Source organism: Balearica regulorum, chromosome 4 (assembly GCF_011004875.1).
Source record: "Balearica regulorum gibbericeps isolate bBalReg1 chromosome 4, bBalReg1.pri, whole genome shotgun sequence".
NCBI lineage: Eukaryota > Metazoa > Chordata > Aves > Gruiformes > Gruidae > Balearica > Balearica regulorum.
The window spans coordinates 30,149,314-30,175,330 of NC_046187.1; the positions used below are offsets into that span (position 1 = coordinate 30,149,314).

The following is a 26,017-nucleotide window of genomic DNA, read 5'->3' on the forward strand; positions in this document are numbered from 1 at the left end:
AAATAAAGTTACATATGTACCTTACTATTCACTGGATCAGAACACAGATTTCAAAAGCTTTCACTCAGCTTTTTCGTTCCTCCTCCTGGCTCCTGAAATTAATGATTAAATAAGAAAAACAAACAATGGATAGTTTAGTTTAACTCCTGAGAATTTTTTATTCCACTTGAGTGAACCAACACATTCATTTATGAAATGGGAAGCAACAGTCAATATTGTACAGTTTCATGTACCATCTATTCTAATGTGGCAACAGGGAAGTTGGCAAATTTTTTCTGCAGTGTGGTAGTCAATTTAAGATTCATTTAGTCTGTGACTGATGTTTCTGCAAAAATCTCACAGTGAATATAATGTCTATCTGATATTTCATACAACTTTATGTTTTATCTCTCTACTGCTATCTCATTTGGCATTCTAGACTACATCAGTTGAAGTAAACAGTAATCTTGACATCAGCTTCAGAAGCAACGGTACTAATAGCATATTACATTAACAGTATGAAAGTGAAACACTTTGCACATACATCAAGCCCACTAGTTTTCTGAGACACTTTATCAGTACCAGCACATACGCAAGTGATCACTGGAAAGTCCTCTTGTAGACTAAGAAGTAGAATACAAAACTTTTTCTGGATACAGAGGAGTTTCTTGACTGTTACTTTAGGTCTTACTTTCTTCATCCCATCGGAAACCACAGCAATATCCTGCCTACAGTCTTACCAGTACAGGTCTGTCAACATCTCCGTGCAAAATCTGCTCCAGGGCATGTTTTTATATCTTGGAACACCAAATGAATTTTCGTATTGTTTTTTAGAGTAATTACAACAGTAAAAGTCAGGTATAAGACTTGGGAGGTTTATAAGAACACTTGCTTCCCAACGTCTGGCTTGAGAAAAAAGGAGATACAGCAGCTGAGGATATTAAGGTCACTGACTGAACAGTTGATGTAGGAAAAAGAAACAAATCAGAGAGGACAGGTTCAGCAGAAAAATGAAAAGAAACAGAGATGGCAGGACAGTATGTTTAGCCTAGGATTAAGCCTCCCCTTTTTTCCATGAACGTTGTATTTAATTAACATTTGATTACTCATTGTGGCCAAAACCACGCACTGGATAAAAGCCTGGCACCGGGGAACTGCAGGCGAGCACGTCCCCATCCCAGTCCCTGGCAGCTGCCCCATGCTGCCTGCTCACTGCACCAGTCCCCAAATGGAGGAATTGCCTTTGGAAGTGCTGAGCTGACTGCAGACAACCTTGGCACGATGCCGGCCTTGGTAGAGAACCCAGCACCTGGTGGGCACTGTGGTGCAGCTCTGGCTGAGCCCGGACCCCCAGCACCGCGCACCGGGGCTGCACGCAGACAACCACATGCACGACGTGGCTCTACCACCCTTCTCCCCTCTTCTCCACAAGGTAAGGAGGTACGTTGTTCTTGTTTCTGATGAAGGTCTCTAGACAGCAGAGTACCTCAAACAGCAGTGGCACTAAGAGTGTTAGCATTGCAATAAGCAGCCTGTCTCAGCAAACAGCTAACTCACCAGAGTTTTTTTTCCTAAAAAGAACAGAACCTATACCAAAAGCAAGCGTCTCAGTCCTTTCAAAGGTCTGCCATGCTGACACCCTGGCAAAGCCCCTGGTCTGTGAATTTGGAAGCGTTCCTCTCTCTCCTGCACTGCTTTGGGTTTTAGTTCATTCTTCAGTGGTGTTCCTGTCTAGTTAGCTGCAAACAAGATTTGTGTTATCTTCTTTTGTAATAATAAAAATAATTAAAAAAAAATACTTCTACTCTTTCCATCTGTTTTTTACATCAGGAGAACAGGAAAAGAGAAATTACTTCTCGAGACGAGCCAGTGCACACACAAAACTTGGAAATGCTCTCAGTGGTCTCTGCACAATCTAGGATACAGTCAAGGGAATAAACCAAGACTATGAACATAAACTCTTGCTCTCTTGGTGGATGTCTGAATGCCACTAGACTCACTGGACCAAATATTTGCACTACTATATCCAGAAAAACGCCTGGTGCTTTCTATTAAGATATACTAATACTATGTAGAGACCTGTATAGTTCAACTTCTTGTCTACATTTGAAAGTCAGACTGAAAGGGAGGATGTGGAGAACATGTTATAAAAATGGAAAATGAGTAACTAAAGGAAGAATGCATTTAGGAATAAAATGCTAGGAGGGTCTGGTGAGCCTGAGCCACAATGTGAAGCACAGATAAAATAAGCACAATCAGTAACCACAGATAACGCTGTGACTGCAGATCCTGTAGCAAACACCACAGTCCTGTGGAGTTTTCTCCCCGAGATGATGTTTTACCCACTCTGAAGGCTTCTGGTAAGTCACCTGTAGGAGAAGACATCTGCTGGGTCATTTTAGAGGAGGTGAGAAGAGTCTCCTCTGAAGAGACAAGTGATATATAGCAGCCAAGGCTTTATTTTTATCAATGACTTGTCAAGCCAGCTGTGAACATTCACCCTTTTAATCACAGGCTTAGGATCCACACATATTCAATCAAGACTGTAACTCTGAAGGTACTCTAAATGTTTCTACAGGTAGTAGTGTATGTTTTAGCATATAGCACCTTGCATTTTGACATTCAGGTGATCATGCTAATGCTGAGGTAAAATCCAGACTTCTAGCACTAAACTTTAAAAGCAAGCAGTCACTTCCCAGTTACACCGTCAGTTTGTTTATTTACATTTAGCAAGCTGCCTATTTAAAAAAACCCAAACAAACAACAATCCGAACCAAAACAAAAACAAAGGTGAAAATAATTTGATTAAAAGACAGTTCAGATCATCTAGTCATCTGCGTTACCACTGGGGCTGGTGGAAGCTATGGTCTCATGGCGCTTCGCATCACTGTCCAGAAGATCGCTGCCAAAACAGGAGTGCTGTTTCATGTGCAGGTAGCAGAAACATTCAGCAGCTTCCCCTGCTCTCACTCAGTCATTTTTCCTTCTGCTGGCACCTCCATCTGTGCTTACAAATCAGGGCCCCACGAAGCAGGCGGCTGACTCGACTGATGCCACTCGATCATGCTGCCAGATCTTCCACTGCTCATTTCCTGCAGCACAATCTGAAAGAAAGCCTGTTTCCATGCCTGAACTGGTCTGGACAAAGATAAATCTGAAGGCTGCCTAGTGACTACTGTATAAACATACAAAAAATCTGATGATCTAATCTACAAGGCTTTGGTTATTTGGTATAATTAAGTGGAGAAGATGCCAAGAAAATAATTACCGGAAAGTTTTCTTTTGACAAACTTATGACAGAAATTTCTCAACAGCTTCAAGGAACTCCATGGATGAGTTAAGACCTTCCAAGTCCAACAGATTGCCCTTTTTGTCATGAAAGTGAAATAATTCAGTCTCTTCCTCTTCCAATTCCTCTCGAAATAGGTTGGTCTCTGAGGTAGGAATGATGATTATGCGAGGGACTGTACTGCTAATTATAGAGCCCAGGACCCCGTTAACTTGACTTTCTTGAGTTGCCATCTGTGAAGTGTCTGAGTCTCCTCCTTTGCTGATGCTGCTGCTATTCAAGCCAACAGGCAGAGAAGCTGTTCTTAGGGAGCTGGTCACGAGCGTTGCAGAGGGACTGTGTAGAACTGACCACCCAAACACCTTCTCCAAACAGCTGGAGGACAGTGAAACCTAGAGCGGAGACATAAGCTTTGGTGTTGTCATACAGCATATGACTACAGAAACCAGTATGTGAAATTCATTACCACTAGTCATTATTTGAGTCACCAATCATATTTTCTAAACACTTGAATCATTGACTAGAAAGAGGGAAAATCATGATGTGTTAATATCTACAGCTTGGAAAGCAGGATGTTAAATGAAGCAAAAGAAGACGTGCAAAAATATCAGCAGAGACCAAAAAGAAAAAAAGGAAAAAAGAAAAGCCCAATCCTATATCTGATTTATTTATGTTTAAAAAAAAAAATTCTCCATTTTTTAACACATCTCAAGGTACTCCTCTCTCTCATGGAAGAGATCTTGGTCAAAACTCAAGCACACTGTATTCTTTACTTGCCTAAAGCGTCATCATCCTTGTGACAATCTTTATCTTGGTGTCCCAAATGGCTCCTGGTACTGCCTCGGGGCAGTTGGTGGCTTTGCATTCATACGTTAGACAGTACTTCCACCAACAAAGAAGGGAAAAACAGCAACTGTGATTTTGCGTTGCTAACCATTTCCCATCTGTGCATTTTGAGAGAACTTTAATTTCCAACTTGGCCCTGATGGCATCTCCCCTGGTACCTTTCTGTAACTCTTCGCGCACAGTATGCAAAAACCAGAGTAAACTAAGTAAGCAAGCTTTGAAAGTGTTAGTTAATATTTAAATACACTGGAAGCAGAAGACATGAGTGATGAATTTTGGCTTGCATTAGAAAATGACACTTAATGTCATAAAAATCACTGTGCCAGATATAGAGAAAAGTTAGAAGTCCCTCCTTCCTGGGGAAAATCAACATTTAAAGTAAAATGCAGTTTTTACTTCATGATTATGTATAGTCCCATGAAGCCAAATGGAATTCAGAGTATGACTAAGCTTTACTCAAATTGTTATAAAGCATCTTTCAGAGTTATAGCTCTATCTCTCTTCATACGATTGTGAAGTGTATTAATTAGCTACACTGAGTCTCTCCATACCTTGAGCTTCCCATAATAGTTTTGTAAAATTTTTCCACTATTGCAGCTATTCCTGTTCCAGTCATAAACCTCATTAATCCAACTTCAGTCATCTTGAGACACTCAGGCAGGTAATTCCCATAGATTTATAGAGGTTTGGTGCTGAAACATTTTTTAAAAATGTTAGATCAGTTTCTACCATGATTACAGCCCAACAATCGATAATGATTTCTCCAGCCACTGTACCTACCCAAGTGGAGGGAAGCACAAGGTGCTAAAAAAAAAGTGGTTTAAATCAACCTGACAGAGAAGAAAAGTCTGTTCTTCCAAACCAATGATAACAATAGACTGAAAAAACCCCCAAACCTAAAACCACTCTTCCCTGCTTCAAGTGCAGTTTTCACCACAGCAGAAGGATGCATTCCTTTTGGATGTGGCTTAGCGGGTGGGACACCACTTCCAAGTATTTTTTTCAATAGATTTCACACCAGGTAATTCCTTTGACACAAAACCTGGATGTACAGAGCACATTTGTCAACTCTCCTTTGAAATCAAGTATCCAAACTTATCTCACCCCCATAATACAGGTCTGCATTTTAATGCTTCCAAAAAGGCCTCGTCACTGCCACGCCAGGTTTCCAGGTGTCAGTCTACATCAAGTCTGGTGCCATCCTAACTAACTGCACTAAGTCACGGGGCTGGACCACACTTTTGCGGCAGCACAGAAAACAGTCCCGTGCCTTTTCATGCTCTGGAAAGCACCAAGCCCAGGACACTGATTGGCTGCTTTTACTTTCACTTGAGGGATGACTTTTTTTTTTTTTTTTGACAACCCATCTGCAACTGTGCATTAAGGAGACCTGATCTTAGTCAGTGAAAAGAATTGAGAGGCATCTACATTTTTTAGATGTTGTTGAGATGGTCTTTTTAAAGAAAGTGAAGGAAGTGTAAGATTCTTTTCCTAAAAACCAAAAAATCATATTTTGTTAAATCAAAAAGGTGACCCTTCACCAAACTCACACTTGTATTTCCATAAATGAGCATTTTTGGAAGTGCCATAACTGGAATTCAGTCATAGACAATCCAGTAATGCTATTAAAACCTTAAAATAAATATCTAAAAATGCAGTGGGGTTTCTTTAGGGTTGGTTGGGTTTGGGTTTTTTTATGGATAAATGTGTGGCCTTATAGTGAAACACTCTAACTCAGCTTGACAAATAAATATTTATTCTGATAGAATGAATATTCATGCATTTAGCTAACACACAAAGGAGCTTCACACCACACAGGAATCTTTGCTGAAAATATTGAGAAAAGCAAATGAGGCTTTGAACATTCAATGTAAATAAACTCCACACATCTCAGTGAACACCACTGAAAGCCTCAGCATGAAGGTACTCGGTTTAAAGGTTATTTGTCAAAATAATCCAACAGATGTCTTTCCAGGATAAAGTATAGTATCTGAGCCTTTTTGTGGCCTGCACGGTTACTAAATTGCAGAATACAGAAATATTTCTTGTATTACTGAACACTCAGTAATTCTTTTCCTTCTACCTCCTTGTGAGACCCAAAGCTGGTGGTTCTTCAGCACCTGGAGACAATCTCTTGTCTTTGCCATCTGCCTACAGCCTTGGACACACTGGGCTACTGATGGAGGGCAGCAGAGGTGGGTAGTAGATATAAGCCCACTTTGCGTGCCACCGCATCTGAAGCTATTGTTTTTTCCATCAATACTACTCACGACAGTTACAGGAAAAGACCAAGGTTTATCAGGACTTCATCTGAAGGAGACACATGAAAGAAGACGGGCAGACGCATGCAGGAACTGGGTCATTGGATGGCTGGAAATTTCCAGGACAGCCCTTGCTTTAAACTATGGTGTTTCTAGACAATTCACCTCAGCTGGAAGGGAGCACAGGGGACAGAAGCAGATGCTGTAGCTGCCCCCAAGGTGTGTGTATTTCGTTACACATGCTAGAATGACCCTGTGAAAGGGTGCCTCTGTCAAAAAGTGGCTGCTGCTCAGTCCAGCCACAGACAGGGGATTGCAAGTCCTTTCTTTTCTTGAAAAGGCAGCACTGATAAATGCTTGACATTGTGCCGCCCATACAAATACTTGTTTTGAAACTGGTGATACGGTTCTGGCAGAAGCTGACTCGCAAGTGACCTGCTGCTCCCATCCTCAGCAGTTCCTCAGGTAGTGAGGTGGCTCCTCAACAGCATGACACCAAACCTCAGCGGTTTGGGCAATGAGTGTGATGCATCCACAGAAGATGCGCTGAGTACTCACCGTCTCCTCTTTCAGTGAGGGAAGGGTGGCAGCTGCCAGACTCTCCCACCCTTATGGAGAAATGGGAGTTTCTTTCTTGTCTTCCCCCTCAACAAAAATAAAACATTTTAATGTACACTGAAAAGAAGAAAAAGGGTGGTTTCTATCACGTCAAACTCTTGTTTTGAAGCCCTGACTTTTTAATAAAAGGAGGCAGACACAATGTGGACACAAGGAACCAGAGCTGGGGTAGATAAACAGGCAAAGAGGCAAAGAAGTCAACTTCTTACATTTGATGCTACTGACTGTCCTTTAATGCAGTTTTAGAGCTACGAGCTGATGCTGGCTTTTCGAAAACAGGCAATGTATCAGTGAAAAAAGTTAATGAGGCATTATTGGCATTCTCGTTACTCACAAAAAAAAGAAATAACAGCAAGGATGAAGAGGACATCTGAATCAGTGTAAACAAAGCCTACAGATGAAACAGATGGGTATAAAGGCTGAATTATTTTTCCAGCGACGACGTATTGTAGCAAGATTAACATTAAAATGGAGAGTCCCCAGCAGAGACTTTTCCCCTTACCTTTTCTGCAGTTGCTGCATCGCAGCTGCAGGCCTTTGGGAGCAGATCTCTCTTCTCCTGTCTCAGACTTGTTGAGAAAGAGTGACTTCGTCGAGGCTGCAGTTTCTTGTGAGTTGGCTCTACAGGGTCAAGCTCTACATCACTCCAGGTCTAAATCACAAATGATGAAGCATTTCAGATAATTACATTCTTTCTCAAATTCTAAAAGTTCTCAATCTCTAGCAGAAACCATACACACATACACAGGTCTTGCTCAAAATTCCCCTAGGAAGAGGCTTGATTTTTGATCTTGTCGCTTACCCTGGACTATTTTTCTGAACAAAAACAACTCTCTGAAATAATGAAAAATTATTGAACCTCTTTTCACCAGGATGTTTTTCACCCTTTTTATCTCATTGCTTGTACTATGCTGATAGCTGCATAGCATCTGAACTCTAATGACGAGAGCAAGTACAACCAACCTCTTTAATATGGCTTATGGCATTCTACATGACCATCAGCTGGTACAAAACCATGGACATGTGCAGGTCCAAAACCACATTTGCATACATCCTAGCTGGATACTCAGAGCACCCAGGGCTTCTCAAGCCCCATAAGCTTGCTTCTTATTTGAACTGTCATTAGAGGATGGGAGGCAACGGGTGGGCTCTGCACTAATTTTCCAAGAGCGTGCCAGTAATGGAGCACAATCGTGACATTGCAACCATGCCATTCCATTTACAGGCTTGTGCAGAGGCCATCCATCATTCCTAACTTTGTGGTGACTTTTTGATTGAGCATAAATGATGAGATCATTCCACTATTTTCCACACTAGCTTTTAAATACAGATGGATGGATGGATGGAAAGGGCTCTACACAAGTTGGAAGCTAGTGCATAATTCCACTGCCTCACCTTGCTCATACAGCTATGTATTGCTACCTGTTTATTTCTTGTCCCTTGTAGAATCAAACTGTAAATACATCTTTATATGACTCACCAATATGTTGGGTCCCTACACTGACATGTACATAACACACAGATGAAAGTGTCGGTGGCAACAGCTGTGTCTTTTACAGTGTTGCTGGTGTCATTCCTGCCTGTCAGTGCTTTATTGGAGCATTTCAAAATTTCACTCGGTGCTGCTGTCGTGAGAGAGTCATTGAGCTTAGCTTTTATTTCAGCAGCTGCTCTTTAAGCTAAAATCCATACAGCTGCCCTGAGCTCTCAGTTGCCCCAAGAACAATTACTTTTGGCTGTGTCTACTTGGCACAACATGGCACTGCGCATCGCTAACAGCAGGTGTTTTATTTGACACTCCTAAACCAAAGTTGTGCCAAAGGCTGAAGCCTCTTATCCACATTATCCTGTCCCTTTAAACACCAACCCCAACCATACACACACACAATGACACACTAACCCCAATAAACCCAAACCAAGTGGTGACCAACAGTGAAGAGCAGAAAGCTTCTTGGATCAGGATGGGTGATCCAGCTGAAATTACTTCATTTGACATCAAACAAAGGATTAATGGGGAGAGAATTCAGGAATAAACATTAAGTCAAGGAAAATGTAAAGGTAAAAGGAGCAAAAAAGTTTAGAAATATGTAAATGAGAAACCTCCCTGGTTTAAACTATGCCAGAACATTTCCATGTCACTACACATGCTATCTACAACCAGTGAATGAAGCACAAGTGTAAGCAGACAAGTAGTCCCCAGGATCTCAAGAGAGATAGATATGTGTGGGTGCTCTGTTTGCTCAGGCTGTTACACAATCCCACACAAAATACACTTTTTTGTATCATAGGATATTGACATGTTGCAGATACTAACCTCATATTGCAAGGATAATCTGGGTATTTTATAGTTTATGAAATCATCAGAGTTGATTCTGTCATGCATCATTGTGTAATCAGTGGTCTGTGAATGGAATTAAATCAGCAGGATAGATTATCTCATTTTCATTTACATTGCAACAGAAATATTTATGCATTTATTTATATCTTCAAGAGCTAAGACAAATGGTAAATTTTATAGCCCATACAAAGTGAGTAACGCTCTTTTTAATCTCATTAAGGTCTTTTGCACTAACAAAACTAGTAACTAGATAAACATGAAAGCGCTCCCCATGCCCTGAAGACTATGAGAGCCCAGGCAAGCAAATTTGGGGATCCTTGTGCTGTGTGGTGTGGAACAGCAGCATCACACTCCACAAAAATTACATCACACACTTCAAACTCACTTGGGCTCAGATCTGAAAGACAGTATGCTAAAAAAGGCTTTGCCCAGGCTGAAAGAGGCGTTTCATTCTTCTATTTATTGTTTTCATTTAAAAGAAATTTTATGAGAAATATATTTTATGAAACATTGTAGAAAGAGCATGTCACTTCTAGACCAGGGCCCTCCTGAGTAGTAGCTTGTCTATTGCATGGTATTTAAACACCTTCTAATTTTGAATGCCAAAAAAAAAAAAAAAGCCCCATTTAAGTGATTTCATGATCTTTAATTATCATCATTATTACTTGTCTGCAATACTTGTAGGCTGTTCAGTGACAGCTGAGAACGCTGCTGGGATACATGATACACAGTCACAAAGTGGAAGAGGATCCTTGTCCCCCAAAATTTGACAACTTTGCAAGCTGTACGGCTGAGTCTACCCAGTAAAGCACAATTAGTCATTTTAACTGGAAGTCTACCTGATGCAGCTATATGGTTAGCGAGCAAGAGAGGCAGCATCATGGACTGTAAAGTCATCTGTCTTTTGTAATGGGATAGATTCCGTTTCACTGGGCCTCAGGCAGGGAGCCTTCCCCTTAGGCACTTAAAGTGTTTTTTTTGTTCTGTTTTTTTTTATTTCACAGCCAGAAGGCTGGAATTTCTTGTCAGCACCCTGGGCACAGTGCTAGCATTGGCTGGGACTGCTTGGTTTCCCAGTGAACAGTGCATCTTTTGCTCAGGTGTGTTTGCCTTACTGTCTGTCTGCCATGGAAGAGTTCAGAAATCTCCCGGGTGCTGTTAACTGAAAGGAACAACTTTCATTCTCAGGCAGAAAATTCAATACAAAGTTAACTTGTTCAAGAATGGTGCACTCATGCTGGTTTTCCTGGTGGTCCTAGGTTCATTTTCAAAGAAAGGACCCCAGTCTTCCCAAAAATACTCGACATAGTTACGATTTTGGTGAAAAGTAGCTCCAGCGACAGCAGCCCCCAGGTCACAGCACGCCAAGAGCCGAGCCCCATCTGTGCTCAGGCCGCTGCCGTCTGGCTCGAGGGGAGAGCCGAGGGTTTGTTACTTGACCCACGGAGTGATTTATACCTTGGGGAAAGGTTACTGACCGCAGCACCCGCTCCGGGAGGTATCTGATGCCCGAGCTGAGCATGGCGCAGGTCCCCGGGGGGACAGGGGGACAGCCCGGCCCCTGTCATGACTGCCAGCCCTCCCCGGGAGCCGTCTTCCCAGCGCCTCTGCAGGCAAGGCCAGCTTCTTGTGACTTACAGGGGCAGGCAAGGTCCTGCTGAGGGGGGCTGTGAAGAACCCCAAGGGATCTTTTTATTTCTAAGTCCCTCGGTACTATTGCTATGAGACCTGTTTAATTCTGCTTGGTTAGGCAGGAGAGAAAGGGCTCACTGCTTTTTTCTCTCCTAACGCAACCCAAACCGACAGACTAAACAACCTGAGTTTCTAACCTGTGACTATTCCCTAGGAAAAGCCCCCATGCTGTAAGGCAACTGCTTCTTCATGCTACGCTTCAGCCAGACCACCAGCCTTACTGAGACTTGGGGTACGCTGCTTGCAAAACACCCCACCTACCTCCAGGTGTGGGAATCTTCCACTCCTCACAGTTAAAATCCAGGGGAACAAATAAAAAAGTTTCCTGTCTACAGAAAGTGGGCTTCCTTTAAAACACTGAAACAGCTATTGGATACGTTAGAAAAATTTGGATGGAGATTGTTTTTCTGTCCTCCAGCCTCACCAGATACTGAATTATGTAGCAAAGCGTTGGTGACATGGGGAGTGCCTGACAGAGGCTCTTTTTAATTCACATTAAAGACTTAACCCAAACATCCATGGTCCCAGTAATCATCTGAGTCATGCAGATATGCTGGCCTGGGTGCTTTTTCTGATCAGAAATCATAATGCATGAACTCCCAGAAAGGCTTTGCAGAAATGACCTCATATGACCCAAAAAAATTTATCTATGCCTCCCCCTTTTTTTCCCATTCTCTAGTTTTGAATATGTATTTATAGATACACTAATGTTGGGAGTTGGAAAAACGTTATACTTGCTTTCCTTTATGGAAACAATAAAAGACTTACAGCTTCTCCAGTGGAAACTGATGAAACACAAGTGCTCTTGGTCCTGCCAGCAAGAGACTGATGGCTGGAGAGAGAGGTCCTGAACGATGATTCATTTATGGAGCCTCTCAGGAGGTCATTCTTTGATATTCGTATTAGGAACCTCAAGCAGGGAACAGCATTGTGGATGGTTTTTCTGAAAGAAAACAGAAGAAAAAACCCCACAAATGGCACATTGATGGCGCAGCTTTGAAAATCATGTGGTGAAAGTACCGTCTCTTTCCATAACCTCAGCACGACTTCTGTTTTGATTGAGGAGGTCTTAAAGACTATATGGAAACAGCATAGTATATCTAGTGGAAACTACTCAACAGGCTGAAAGGAAAATAGCAGGTGGCTTCTGGGCCTCGAATCAAAAGACGCACGGAAGAGCTGCACGGATAAGTACTAAGAATTGAAAACATCTTGACGAGCATGATTGCTTCTGATTTAATTAAAAGGTTAACCCAGAAAACTTTCAGGTTAGCTGGTATGAAGGTCTTCTCTGTGCAAAGGCACAGGATGAATGGAAAAAATGAAGGGGGAATGGGCCAGAAGAATCAGATATTGTTTATTTGTATGGCGGCAGCTCCTGTAAACTCCTATCAGGAATTAACACTCTGTACAAGCACGGAGGAGAAGGATTATCTAGGCCCCAAAGAACTTAAAACCTGCCTAATTCATTAAATAACAATCTCAATTTTATGACCCTATGCCTCCTGTCCCCAGCCCTGGCCCCGCATGGAGCAGAAGAGCCCAAGAGCCTCCCCTGCCTGACGCCAGCTACCTTGCTCCTCCCTGCCGCCGAGCGCTAGCAGGGCGAGGCATTTGGTATAACACCTCCCCAGTGCCACCCCATTATTTCAGCCCAACAGATGAAGTTAATACTGGCACAAAACTTAAGTCAAGAAGCAAGGCAGAGACAAGGTGTATGGAAAACAACTGATACGTGGGACAATGAAGGATGTTAGTATATTGACGTTACAATGAGATACAAATCAAGTTGATGTACATTGTAAAATCTTTGCTTCTGTAGATATCAGCTTTGTTGAATAACTGGTAAGTCTTAAATCATCATTTCTATTTTCAGAAAAGATCACACACGTTAAAGTCCTGAGGCCTGATTCTGGGATCACGAGATCACTAGTTTGTCAATCAAAAAACAAACAAACAAAAAATCCACCACCACCAAACCCCAATAATTTGACAGCAACACCACTCTCACCACCTCTAACTTCAAAGGCAACTGAACAAGAAGCTCCGTGACTACAATGAAGATGAGGACTGAAGAAAGCTTTCTGCCTGCACCATCATTCCTGATTCTGCCCAGATGCCTGCTGGTGAGCTGGCAGAGCCTCACCAAGCTGCTTGGGGGTGCCGGAGGCTGCCCACATGGCACTGGATTAAAAAAAAAAAAAAAAAAATAAAAAAGAGCTAATGTGCAGAAAATAAAAAGTTTTGAGAATCAGCAAGGGTTTACAGGACATGAGAGAATGCCAAGCTCCCATAAGTTAGTTTTCACGTTGAAGATATCAGGCTGGTGCTGAAAAAGCAACTGCCAGCTTTTTTCCCCAGCTGAGAAGCTGAACCACTTCCCTCAGACATAGATGTAGCTTTTGATGTCTGTCACAGCCTACCTGGGGCTGTCAACTAGTCAATAACTTCAAGTTGGTGTAAAACATATTATCCTGTTTATTAAGTGGGATCTCGTGTGGAGACCTCCTCACGCTGGAGGTTTAGGAAATGTATGTCTGATGGTGAATTTTTAAGGGCAACATAAGAACATTTTTGATGTCTTGAGAGACCAGAGTTTCAATTTTACTAACATTTGGGAGGACTGTTGAGGGACATTTTGTGGGCTGGGATGAAAGCACAGACTTTGAAGAGAGTTTTAATACTGTATGTGTGAAATACAAAATAGGTATAAATTGAGATGCTTATTTAATGATATTTTTATAATCATCTGAAATAAAAGTCACCCAAAGCCAAATATCTAGTAATTGCAAACAACCTCTTGAGAAAACACTGCAAATCAAAATTATTCATTATTATTCAGTTATTTTTATTGAGCAATTTTGACCAAATCATTTTTGTGTACTTGTGCTTCACCTGGGAGCAAGCTGGAAACATGGAGATGCAGAATTTCCCTGTTTCTTATGAATAAATGAGTACAAAACCTAAAACCTCCAAAACCTAAGGAAGTTTCTTAAGTAACTAACACAGCCAAGCAATGTTCCCTCACATACAGGCTGTTAAAGGAGTGAAAAATTTTCTTGCTCACAAAACAACATTTAATGAATTAAAACTTTGCATACCTTTCCTTACGTATTCACAGTTGTTACTTCCAGTGACATCGATCAGGGAGAGAAGTGTTTTTCTCCTTTGTACTGGTGAGGAGTGAGTGGGCAGAGTGGTATATACCAATTAACCTCTCAGAGCAGTTCCTAAAAGCCAAGTGCTAGCACAAAGGTCTTTACATTTTCAGCTACATTCATTGTAATGTACTTTTTTTTTCATTTCTAGAAAGGTTTGGAAAAGAACTTAGTTGCAATACAAAATGGCAATTCATCCCCCCTCAAACCCTTAAGTCTTGGGCCTGAACAGACTGGGTCATTTATCCATCATTGGATAAATGACTTTGAGGGCATAATGTGAATTATTAGAAGATATGGAAATTATCCAGAAACCCCGATCTTTACATACATATTCATTATTCACTGTTCAAGTAAAACTAGTCTTGCCAACATATTTTCACCAGCTGACTTGTTGGTGTACTGTAGCTGCTTTTTCAGTTTTAAAACTGCATGCTTGATTCATCACAAGGGACCCAACATTACTTATTTTCCTGACTGGATGACTCCCAAGTCTATAAAATGTCTTCAACTGCATAAACGCTTCTCTTGTTGATACATCTAGAAATACAAATTAAGAAGCAGGAAAAAACCTCCCACATTTTAAGAGAATCTCCGAAATCCTGTATGGACGCCAGCCTTTTTCTTAATACAATCTTACTTGGAAAAGCCAATGCTAGTAGGAAAAACTCTAATTCAAGCAGTCCATTATACAGTATCTGCTTTGAAAACACCCTCTTGACCTTGCAAAAATAATATAAGAAAGCACTAAACATGATAGCTTTGGGTCAGAAAAAAAATCCAAGGTTCATAATGTGTCAGCCAGCCATGCAAATCTTACTCAATGAACTTCTGCAAGCCATCAGAGAGTAGGCGTTGTCTTATTATAAACTAAAATCCTCTACAACCTTCAAAACTAAGATGGACTCAGGTTTTTGGAGGGTGCAAAATGGTGTTGGTTATGATCACAGACATTTTCAAACAAAATATGTTTTCACCATTTCTGGGTATATTTCCACCAGTCTTCTGAGAAGTTTTAACTGTTCTTACAACCACACCTTCACTCATCAAACATTCAAAACAATGAACTCTCTTTCCAGCTCCCAAATCTTAGTTTTCAGGCAGTATGACCTAGCAGCTTTTCCTATTCATGGGCGAGACAAACCTCGTACCAACGACTAACCCTGCCATCTAGTGGCACTTACACATTTATCCCATTTTTCACCACGGTATCCCCGTGTTTTGTCCGAACTGCTGGCGAAGCACCCTTTTGTGGTAGATACACTTTGAAAGACTTGCAGAAAAATCTAGAGATATGCTGAATAACAGTTCTGTTACAAGATTTTCTCCTTTTATATAATAAAGTAATTTTCACTGCCAACGTTTCGAAACCACATTATGTACAGCTATGGGAGGACATTGCAAGCTCTGAACTTTATATTCCATGTGAGGTAGAGCTGCTTCTGCACACACTGCTGTGAGTCATAAAGGTGAAAAAAATATTTAGGAGCGCATTTGATGCTGGAGATAAGGCTGAGAACACAATGGAGTTGTATCTCTTTTCTTACATTAAATGAACCTCCCAAAACAAATCCCAGAAAACCTACTGTTGCTGGACTTTTGGAAAACAAGTATTTTAGAAGTTTTAACAGAAGGGACTGACTTTGCCAGTACTTGAACACGTTTCTCAGCTGAACCTGGGAGGTTCTAAATAAATAAAATGTTGACTTCAAAAAAGAAGTTTTAGCTTACACAGTGTCTGGGAAGTGCAGGGTAAGTTTGTCCTTGTTTGAAACCATTCAGCAGAACACTGTGCCAACTTATTCTCTTGCAAAAGTACTTTGTAACTCCTTTTAGGACCACATGACTGAAGACACAATAATTTTTGATGTGTTGGTACAATGCATGCCTCCAGGTCCTAGCTTGCTCAAAGAGCAGGTGACCTTTCTGAAATTTAAGGTGGTTCCTTCTCCTGCTTTCCCTAAATGTTGGGGAAGGGCGAGCTGGTCTCCAGAGACCAACTGGGATGCTTGAGAGCTCTACAGAAGTTATTAATGGAGATGATAATGGACGTTCTTCTATGAAGAGAAAGGTTTCTCATTCTTTGGAGGAGTGTCTTTATATTAAATTATCATTCTATTCACCTCATCTTGTAGGTTTCTCATCAGGGCGACATTATGAAAACCTTTTTTTACAATGCATTGTTACCTTTCTAATCATCTGCTCTGGGGGAACACGTTATCTTTATACTCTCTATGCCTTACCTTACTGCAATCAGAAGGCCTGGATAAAATGCAGGATTCATACCTTTAAGCTCAGAAACTCATTCCCTGGCTGTGAAAGAATTGAGAAGGAAGTAAAAAGGCAAGATAAGTTGGCTAACCGTGCAGCTTATTGAGACTGGATAGTGTTTGGTATTTGTTGGTGAAATAGTGCTGGTTGGCAGTTTTCTGTTTTAAAATAGACGGTAATTGATATCTGTATTAAGTAGAATTAAAACATAGCATAATTTGCTTATGAAGGCATAGGTTCAGAAATATTTCACATCTGCAAAAATCATTGAAGCATTTCAGAGAAACATTACATTTTGCCCACTGAATCCCATTAATGTAGTGTAAAACTTTTTTTTTTTTTTTTTTTTAAGTCAAAGCTAGTATTTTTTGAAAAAGATAGAGCCTGGAAAGGCTTTTCCCTGAAACAACTAAGTGAAACAAGTATGAGAACTGAGCCTTCAGAAGAGACTTTTTTGTGGAAAGTAGAGTATTTCAGAAACATCTGCTTTATTTTTTGAAGGTAAATACTTGTTGACCAAAGTTAGCAAGCCTGCTAATGAAAAAGCGGTATTTTCAGTATATTTGGAAATATTTCTCAATTGCAGGAAGCTCTGTCTGGATTACTGGTTTCCTACAGCTCTTGCTTTGTACAGAACTTCTATGAAACTGCTGTTTGCTTCTTACAGAGCTTCTCCCAAAGACCAGCAACTTGTTTACATTAGTACCGACGCTGGTGTAAAGAGAATAACTTAAGTGCTTCAGAAAACCAAACATAAAACATATGCATATATAGCTTCTAAAATTGGTGATGATGTGATTTTTGAGCCTCATTGGTTGGGATCTATTACCTGGAGAGTGCTCGTTAGCGGTCATCCCTGATACGGCAAAAATGACCCTGAGCATCCTCCTCCCAGCAGTCGTGGTGTTGTGCAGCTCCACAGGACAGCGCTGGGTTGTGAGGGGAAAGTAGGGTGAAGGGAAGGACTGTTCCCCACCCCTGAGGCCACAGCTGGAGCTCCACGTGCAGTTTGGGCTGCCCTGTAGCAGGTGGATGCAGTGCTGGGTTTGAACACCCGGATCCCACCATGGGGTGGTCAGAGCATGAGCACACACTGCATGGGCTGAGGCTGAGGGAATGGGGGTAGTGTGTTCATTGTAAAAAACACATTTGCATGTACAGTTATACACATACCTATAAGTTTACTGTACCTGTATCTTGGGTGAATTATTGCATAGATGATGGGGTTGTAGATTGCAGAAGCTTTGGCAATAACTGCTGGCACAGATTTGGAATATGGTGTTAGGGTGTTGCCTCGACTAAAACAAAGCAAAAACATTACACACAGCTATGCCATACATTAATACTAAATTACTAAAACAGATTACTCTTTTTGACTGTTTTTATGCTGTGATCTTTCAATAAGAAATACCCTCGAAACATTAACTCATTCAAACACATTCAATGCAATTGATCAGATGAAAGGCTTGCATTTGACAGCGTGTACTTGGTTTCATTCATTGGGAGAAGCTGAAAGACATGCAATTAATTAGTTATCTATTTGAGGATGTCCAGGAACATAAAGAAACACCTTCCCTGTTTCTACACAAGGCAAGAAAACCCCTAAAAAGCCAAAAAACAAAACCAAAAAACCCCCATTGTGACCATCTGGAAAAAGGGAATGGTGATAAAAAAGAATCCAGAATCAAAGCTAAAAACCTTCAGCAGCAACGTGCGTGCTGCACAATAATGAGTGTCAGTGACTCAGGTGCAAACACTTGCAGAAGAAAGAGAGGATTAGAAGTGGTTTGAAACCAATATTCTCCTCTTGACTTCAAGGTGCCACAGTCAGTCACATCAGTGCAGGACAATCACAATATCACAGAATCACAGAATGGTTTGGGTCAGAAGAGACCTTCAAATATCATCTAGTCCAACCACCCTGCGATGGACAAGGATATCTTTCACTAGATGAGGTTTCTTAAAGTCCCATCCAACCTGACCTGGATATCGAGAACATGCACTGACAAGACCACAGGTCCCTTTGGAACCCAGAGCTGTTTGAGGAAGATGAGAGCTCAGAAGTGAAGGTCTGGGAATTTAACCTCTTTTCTGCCCTGTGTCAGAGGCAGCAGCATATGGAGGAAGCTTCTTGAGAGAACAGGTATTAGGAGAGAAAAAGAGGTAACTCCTCCAATTCATACAAAGAAATTGTCATGGGGGAGAGCAAACAATGTGTACCCAAAATGCAGATAAAAAGTTGCAACAGTTTTAAAGTACATGGACAAATAATCCCTTTTCTGGCTTTATCCACAAGGATCCAATGAAGAATGCAGTAATCACCTCTAATGTAGTTAAGTATTCAAAACCCTTTCAAAAGGGAGATCTGCTTCTTGTGGGTGACAGTACTAATCACATTTATATTTCAGAATAACCCACGCTCTTTGGATTACATTTCCACTTACCCTGCCCAGGCAATCAAGGTGACACAGGCATATGGAGACCAGGACAAGACAAACACAACGATGACCACAAAAGCAATTTTTGCCAGTTTCCATTCGTTCTTCATGGACTGAGAGAGGTAGGATTTCCGGCTGCAGGACCCCAGCTTTTGAATGTCTCTGTGAGGGGGGAAAACCCCCAGATGTGTCAGCAGGAGTGTGAAAAAGCAAGGTGCAACATCTGTAATGCATTCTCAGCAATACACAAAATGAAACAGATTTCGTCTTTCCCTGCTCTAACTATTCTTTTGTCTTCTGATATTTAAAAGCTCTAGAAGATAATCAGTGTAGTAAAACAGTCCCAGGCATTCTGTCTGAGCTTTGTTTGCCTGTGGGACTGAGCCAGAGGAGCCCCTGGGACTACAGGATGGGATTTCCATCTCCTTATGCTGACACAAGGAGGGTTTCAGGTTGGGGGGGTGTGTGTGTGTGAAGAAATTGGTATACCCTCCCCCCTTCATTACTCTCAGAGGTGGAACAAGCAAAGGCATAGCTGGGATGCAAAACCAAATCTGATGGCTTTTCCTTTTCAAGGGAGGAACAGCTTGCAGAAATTCCAGCTCACAAGGTAACACATGCTGGAATACCCTGACCACTCTGAGGAACCTGGCCCCAAACACTTACGGAGACATTTTTACTTCCCTGCAGGTTTACTCACTGGAGAAGAGTATTTTCAGGGGAATACAACACAGTCCTAATATTTTTGCCAAAAACCGTCCCATCAAATTATCATCTTGCATCAGATAAACATCCCACACTTTGTCAAAAAATGGTTTTATATGGTTTAGCATTTTGTATAGTTTAGCATAGAAATAACAACTTTTACATATCAGTGTTGTTAAATTAAGATATATTTCAGGCTGAAGACAGTAATTACCAGCCAGCAGGGTAACAAACTGCTTGCTGGTGCACTCTGAACATACCCGTAAAACGAGTTTACCGCATTAGTGAGCAAAAGGCATAGAAAAAATCTTGTGGCCAGTGTGCTTCATGGGTGTACAGGACACCATTGTTTTAAGAATGCATTCTTTGTCCTTTGCTTGGTATCAAATATGCACACACAAAGCAGAGTAAAAACCAAGACCAAGGCCAAAAATAGAGTTCAGTAAGAACTTCAATTTAGACAGACAGCTAAACATGTTTGTAAAAATGGAATTTAGCTTTGTGAAGCCAAATGACTTCAACAAGTGCCTGCAGATAGGCACGGAGAAAAGCCGTTGGAGCTGATGACACCGTGAGCAGCGGGAACGACTCACAACTTCAGCTGGTGTTGGATCAGACCAAAGATAAGTCATGTGCTCATTAGGAGAAAAATAACTGACGGAATTAAGTTACTTTACAGGTCTAATACCCTGCTGATTCTTTTATTTCAAGTACAGACCAGGAATTTTGGAGGGAAAAACCCCGAACTGTCCTAACAAGCACAGCCAGATCTTGTGCGTGCAGTTGTGATGCTTGAGTAAACCATGAGGTTCTTCTGGGATGCCTGCCTTAAATAAAACTGTCAAAAAATATGAGGACTATTATGTTTACAGAGCAGCTCAAAGGCAGATGATGCCCCCATTGCTACATGCTATTTATCATCCCTTGGGGCTGAAAACTGTGCTGGAATGCACAGGGACTGTGTTCCTTGTATTGCAAATCTGAAATACAAATTATCTGATGTACTATTAATTACCACACTCTGGGCTAAGATTAGAAGCACCAGAGACTTCTGTCCCTACTCCAAAATACATGCATTCATTCCAGTTTTTATACTGGCAAAGATATTTTTCCAGTTACCACTATTAATGATCTGCTACTTTATTTCCAATTTCACTTCAGATTAATTTTTGAATCAGATTTTTCTGCAGCTAAAGAAATTAAGAAAAATTTTCTAATGCAAGAAAAGAGAGATTTACATATTTCAGCTACATTGCTTACCTGCCAGTACGTCTTATGGCCAGGAACATGAATAAATAGCAATGAAATATTATTATCAGGGGAATAAAAAACACGCAGCAACATAAAATCATGGTGTAACTTCTGTTTGCAGGGGAGTAGGTTACGTAGTCCCATGTACAGGATATCATCAAGCCCTCAGGCACATAGGAACCTATGAAATACATGGAATATATTATTCACACATACACCCAAAGCTTGTGCAGTTGCCAATCCAACAACTGAGCACTTAAAATAAACCCCGTACTGTATACGTAGTCTTCGAGAGCTGTGCTGGCCATATTATATGTGTGGTCTGAGAATGCGAGTGCACACGTGAAGAGGAGGTCCTGACTGCCAGACTCTCAGGTACAGTGAATACTCCATCTGCAATTTGTTCTGCTTGAGTACAACCTGGGGGTAGGGGGGAGGAGGGTACCGATACTGCAGTAGGTGCAGATACATGGTATGACAACAAACCATCAGGTGGTGGCTAGGGATCCACCTGAAAACTTATCAAAACCCTCATTTTTTCATACCCTGAGCAAGGCAAAAGCAGACTACGTAGGGAACTCTAGAAGAAGTAGAGAGTAGACAACATACTCCACCCGAAGAGCGGAGCCACGCTCCATCCCAGTGAGTACAGCCAGACAACAGCAATGATCTGCACGGTGCGCTTCTTTGAAGTCCACTGTATGGATCGCAGGGGCTTAGTGATCACAAGGTAGCGGTCAACAGAAATAGCTAGTAAAGTCATCATTGAGGTTATTCCAAAGAGTGCCCCACAGAAAGCATACAAGTCACAGCCTGAAGCAGAAAATGCCAAATGTCAGGGATTTTCTTAAAACAGATGCATGATTTCTCTCAGAGCCTGACATGATAAACCTCCTATTTTTTCCTGGCTCAGGACTTCTCTACCCTTAGAAAAATTTTTTTTAGCCTCACAATTTCATAATTATTAAGTGTTTATTAGAAAAAATAAAAACATATGTATTTAGCAAGTCCTACTCTCCACTGCGGGCTGCAACTGGGAACCTCTTGTCAATGGAAAACTGCCTCAAAGAAAATCCAATCTAATTAAAGTTACATTTTCCTGGACGGTTGCCCAATGTATTGATCTTAACAGGCTGCAGCAGACATCTGTCTGCTAATGACAGATGGATGTTTTGAAAAATGACTTTGGTTTATGTGGCTTAAAAATGTAGAAATGGTTTAAATTTGATGGTTAAAAGACCAGCTGTAAAACATAGCTCCAACTTCTATATTTAATAGCAGCACTTTTTTAAAAAACTGTCAATTTTTACATGAAACAGATTTATTTATTTTTTTCCCCCTTTTTGCATTCAGACATTGCACGAGCAGATGAAAACTTGCCAAGTTACCCTGTCCCTAATCTGATTCAGAAACCTCTGCCAAATGACCATTCATTTCTTGAGATCTTGCATCACCCCGTGTGGTTACAGACAACAGCCCACCAGGAACAGGAGGCAGTCGAACTACCAGATTCAACCTTAAAGCAGACTTCTTCTAAAGTCCTTATAAGTAACCTGCAATTAAGGACCAAATCCCACTTAACCCAAGTCAATTGCTTCATTTGTGATAGCATGATAATTTACACTAAGCAAGTAAGATGTGGGCTGATTTTATCTAAGGGGATGAGCATGACTGAAAACATCCTCAACCTAAAGAGTAGCCCCTTCTGTGCTGCCAAATAATACAAGGTCTCTGGGCTTGCTCCACCAATACACGACCACTAATTGGTGCAAATTTGCACCCAATGATCTGATGAGCAGTACCAAGCAGAGCATTGAGCCTTCTGAGGAGCTTGCTGTACTCACAATTCAGCTATCACTTGAACATGCATCACCTTGTCCTTCTTGCAGTTGGAAAGAAAGGACCTTACATTTGCAGACAGTCTTCAACTCTTATTTAAATAAGAGGTTCCTAGGAGCTTGCTAATAGATAAACATACATTTCTAAATAAAAATATGAACTCTCTCAAACTAATACGGAAAAAAATATTTACAACTTAATAAAACTTTTCTACCTATCTTCAGCCATAGCATCTGCCCATACAAACTAAAGAATAACACGATTACATGTTGATGTTGACTCCTTTCTTTCCAAAATAAGATGAAAGAATCAAACCTATAACACAAAAACATGTGCCAGTATGTTAACTAATGATGCCACTCAAGAGTCTTGTGCTGCAGTCTCCATGGCACAAGCCAAGATTGTTATGGCTAAAATAGGCTGCAGACAGCGTAGAGCTGGCAAGGAACGAATTAGTGTTGAAAATACCTATATCTCCAAGTATCCACTCTCTGTGCAAGCTGTTGACAAAGCACATGGGTGCCTGAGAAGCCGACATCAAGAAGTCACTCACAGCCAAATTCATTATAAAGTAGTTTTGGGGTGTCCTCAGCTTCTTGTTGCTTAAAAACATGAAAAATACATGGTTTTAACCAGACAAAGTGAACAGTTACCTTTATAAAACTTTGCTTACTAGCACAAACAAATACTATCCAGGTTGGAATTGGTGGTTACTTACAGTCAATCGATTGCTAATCCTCAGTCAATTACTGCAGCTACAGAGTAGTCATTTCAAAGTGATGACTGAAAATAGTGTGTGTGTGTGTGTGTAGAAGATAAAATTGTTTCCTCTTCAAACTGAGGAGAATTTCAGCTGTCTTGAAAAATATGGATTTGTTCAGGAGAAGAACAGTTCCTTATAAGAGCAGTAACACTGAACGTGTCCTGCACTGCACGAGACCAGGATCTGGAGCAGGTTACAGAGACAAAGGACCTGCTTTGGTGAATTTTTAAAAGCTGCTGACTTGAAGAGTCACCACATTACCGCTAACTAAATGACCTTTTGCAAAGTGCTACAGCACAGGCAGATCACAAACACAGATTTGGGGAAAAAAAAAAACAAAAAACCAAAAACCACAAAAACAACCAACCACGAACTTTTGTTCATATTCATCTTATAAGAGAGAACAAAAGCACTCAGCTGCAGAAGAACAAACAACATTAAATGTCGCAACAAGGAGTGTGAAAGCGGCAGCCAGTCTACAAGCAAAGTTTATCCAAAGAAAACAAACATCACTTCCATTTTTTACCCCCCACATCTCACCACCTCACATAGTTTTACTTCTTAGGGTTATCTGGAGTTACAACCTCCTCGGAAACTTTCATCTGGTATTCAAGATTACCCTTGAGCTCTGGCTAAGAGGAACAAAGACAATGGTAACGTGAGAAAGAACCTCTCACCTTTACTTGGGGTTATTTGGTTGAATATGCCCTTTTTGCTGTGATCACATATTATGCCCCACTAGGAAAACTAAATTAATTTGTGAATTCAGCTCAACCAAATCTACTGCCACTTTTGAGGGATATACTGAGAAGTTGTAACGCTGAATTAGTAGTCCCTCAACATGAACCGCTGTATTGGTTGCATGGCAAAGTGAATAGCTTTGATACCTAGAGTTTGAATTCAGGATTTTTCACAGTGTTGGGTACATACAATACAAAACGACGTGACTTGGAACACTGAGACACAGGGAGGGAGCAGGTTTTACGAATAGCTTTGTTCTTGGAACCTGCATGCAGTAATTCTCAATAGTTTGAAATAAATGCTTCTTTTCTCTCAAATGCCTCCTTCAGTGTAGAAAGTTGACCATCTGAGGCCTCTCCCCGTTATTTGCGGCTAACATGAATTTCATTCTTCATATTGAAATACTGAGAAAGAAATGGAGAAATTAATCTCAATGCTTCTGCAATTCCAACAAAATCTTGGGTCTCACAACTGCCTGCAACAACTGGATGAGAGGGGGTGCAGAGTTTACACCTTCACAAGTGCTTGTCTGCCTACAGAGATTTTCCTACTTTGACAATTTAATGCTTTTATTACTCCAGCTAAGCCAAAAAAATTTCAAGAGAAATGGAGAGCTTGCACTGCATTTCAAAAATCATGAAGGTATCTACAGTTGCAGACAATTCAATTTCTCTTCTACCTCATATTAAAAGCCAGTTATTCAAAATAATTAAACTAATTTATTCTTCTTAAATATTTAAGAATAGGAAACTAATGCTTGGTTCATAACCCCACTGGTGTTTCTGACATTGTAAGCCCCCTCTGCATCACCATGCATGATGACAGCAAGCAGTGAGAAAGAAGGATTTGGAAATCCAGCATCACAGCGTGGGACGGAAGGCAGCTATTTTTTTTTTTTTCCACAAGATTTTTGCCTACTCCGGCTGCAGTAGCTTTGGCTGTCTATTCCACTGTCAGAAGCCAAGAGAGCGCACAAACTGACAGAAATCCTATGATCTGCCTGAAGCAGGGAATATACTGATGGCATGAGCTCATTTCACGTAGCACATTACTTTCTTGGTCCTTCCAGGACATCTGGGCTGCTGGGAGGAGTGTTAGTCAGTTTTTGTCAAGTATTTCTGCAAATTCTATGGGGTGAGTCAAGAAGTCTGCTGTCTCTATCCTTAAAAGTATTAAACTCTTCAGTAAAAGTGTTAATAGAACACGGTATTTATTTTCACATTTTCTTTGGTTCCTTAAAACATGAGGAATTTACGCTGAGGTTATCAGTGATGTGAGGGGGGTGGGGGCATGTTGTCTTCCCCCATTTAATGCCATCAGTCTTTGCTTGGAGATTTAATCCAAGAGGGAACCAATGCAGGACATCTGCACGCAGGCACACATGAACCTGAAGGCCAGTCAGATTAACTGTAAAGGGAACTTCTGTACCTGTAAAACGCATAGAGCACCAGGAGGTTTCCAATGACGCCAATGGAGCCAATAATGAGCACACACGTTCCTACGGTGTAAAGAACATGGTCAGGGATCTCTGCCTTGGTCACAGTGTGTGGCTGGGCACCCATGTTCAAACCCTGAATGGAAAACGGAGGAAAAGGAGAACTTAGCATATTTAGGATGCTGACACGTGCTGAGCCTGTTGAAGGAAGGCAGAGCATTCCCTTCCACTGTTCGTGCAAATCAAATACCTCTCTGCTCCTTTCACATCCCCTGTAATCAAGTTTCTCTCAAGTAGTCTTCATTACCTTAACAGTACATACTTATATATTAAGAAGAAAAAACAACAGGAAAAATAGACTGGAAAAAAAAAAATTAAAGAAGTTGCGATGAC

The 26,017-nt window shown here is 41.1% G+C and overlaps 1 protein-coding gene across 1 annotated transcript; it reads right to left on the reverse strand.

The window, feature by feature from the left end:
- Window positions 1–3: 3 nt before the first annotated feature.
- On the reverse strand, window positions 4–25,757 carry LOC104630323 (melanopsin). Its single transcript, XM_075751586.1, has 10 exons — window positions 25,618–25,757; window positions 23,154–23,287; window positions 21,456–21,659; window positions 20,856–21,027; window positions 18,897–19,052; window positions 17,643–17,750; window positions 11,792–11,966; window positions 9,308–9,394; window positions 7,496–7,645; window positions 4–3,660 (listed from the first exon to the last, which is right to left on the reverse strand). The coding sequence occupies exons 1-10, from the start codon at window positions 25,749–25,751 to the stop codon at window positions 3,271–3,273; spliced, it is 1,710 nt and encodes a 569-aa protein (XP_075607701.1). The 5' UTR covers window positions 25,752–25,757; the 3' UTR covers window positions 4–3,270.
- Between the last annotated feature and the right edge of the window lie 260 nt (window positions 25,758–26,017).

Coding starts and splice junctions, on each gene's coding strand:
- LOC104630323 (XM_075751586.1), bottom strand. CDS start 25,751: ATGGGTGCCCAGCCACACACTGTGACCAAGGCAGAGATCCCTGACCAT. Junction 17,751..18,896: donor ACCTTGATTGCCTGGGCAGG/GTAAGTGGAAAT, acceptor GCTTTGTTTTAG/TCGAGGCAACACCCTAACAC. Junction 3,661..7,495: donor ATGCAGCAACTGCAGAAAAG/GTAAGGGGAAAA, acceptor TCTCCGCTCTAG/GTTTCACTGTCCTCCAGCTG.